We start from the raw sequence: 1,199 nt of genomic DNA, 5'->3' as shown, positions 1-1,199 counted from the left end.
AAAAATTCAGACTCAGTTTTAGTTTATTAACCACCATAGAAATTCTTAGTATTAATTCAATTATTTGTTATGCAAACATGTTCATGAATGCAATTACTGCTGAGAATAAAGCTGATCAATGCTCTTTTGGTTGCCTGAAATTAAGAAATTTATGTCTCCAACTTACCTTTGGAAAGTCTATTAATCCATTAGTTACAGAAATGAAAAAAATAAAAAATAAAAAAAACTTAAGTAAATCTCTTGCTCTGTTGATAATCTGACAGTTAACCTTCCTCTTTTCTAGTTCAAATGCTCAAAACATAGCACCTCAATCTACCCATTAAAAAAAGGGGGAAAAATGCAGAAAGAGAAGAAATCAGTAACGAGCTGCTTCTTTCTTTTCCTGAAAATTCAAGATAGAAGCAGCTCTAAATAACATTCGCCTACACATTCATTCTGGTGGAAGCAAACCTGACTCAGATCAGTCTCTGAGAAGCAGTGACGAAATCCAACCTTGTTCTTCTTATCCACCATCTTAAGCACATCCTCAAACATGGAGACCTCACAAGGAATCCTCAGAACACCTTCATTTTGAAATCCAAACTCCTCTTCAGCTTCTTGAAGAAGAACTTCAAAGGCTTTGTGCCTCAAATACTCCATAGGAATAACAAATCTCTTCATCTCTATTCCAACACACAGTGCAAGATATCCTTTTGGAACATAGCAGTTCAGCACTGATGAACTGTCTGAGAAAGAAAAGGTCTTTTTGAGTAGGCTGATGCTCTTCTTGCTATTGCTCTTTTGAGTAATCGCGAACTTCTTCCACTTCTTCAGTATTTGCTGAAGCCTTACTACGTCTGTGATTTTGTTGCTTGCTTTGACTGAATCCATGGAGATTGTCAGTGATAGTGATGATCGAATAGAGTTTGATGTATGACAATTTATAGGGGAAAAAAATAGTTGATAGGTATATTTTAACGTATTTATGTGGCTTAAATTAAAAATAATTAGTCAAAAGTAAAATTTTGAATCATACCCATCATTACTTATCTTGGTTGGAGGGCGAGCGCGGTTGGGTACCCCTAACCCGCGTTTGATTCCCTTCGAGCGGCAGCGCCTCTTCAGTAGGGCACAATCGAGTGCAGGCCAGTTGGTTTTTGTGGTTAGTGTCTCTTCCAGGTCAGCCGAGGATTACTCACACCGTCAAACATCTCAAAAGC

The 1,199-nt window shown here is 37.4% G+C and overlaps 1 protein-coding gene across 1 annotated transcript; it reads right to left on the bottom strand.

The window, feature by feature from the left end:
• Positions 1-355: 355 nt before the first annotated feature.
• On the bottom strand, positions 356-870 carry LOC110108122 (indole-3-acetic acid-induced protein ARG7-like). The gene is made up of 2 exons (XM_028693319.1): positions 451-870; positions 356-382 (listed from the first exon to the last, which is right to left on the bottom strand). The coding sequence occupies exons 1-2, from the start codon at positions 868-870 to the stop codon at positions 356-358; spliced, it is 447 nt and encodes a 148-aa protein (XP_028549152.1).
• Between the last annotated feature and the right edge of the window lie 329 nt (positions 871-1,199).

Source organism: Dendrobium catenatum, unplaced genomic scaffold, assembly GCF_001605985.2.
Source record: "Dendrobium catenatum unplaced genomic scaffold, ASM160598v2 fragScaff_scaffold_261, whole genome shotgun sequence".
Classification (NCBI taxonomy): Eukaryota; Viridiplantae; Streptophyta; class Magnoliopsida; order Asparagales; family Orchidaceae; genus Dendrobium; species Dendrobium catenatum.
The sequence above is the reverse complement of the archived record's forward strand: the minus strand, read 5'-3'. Positions and strand labels throughout refer to the sequence as shown.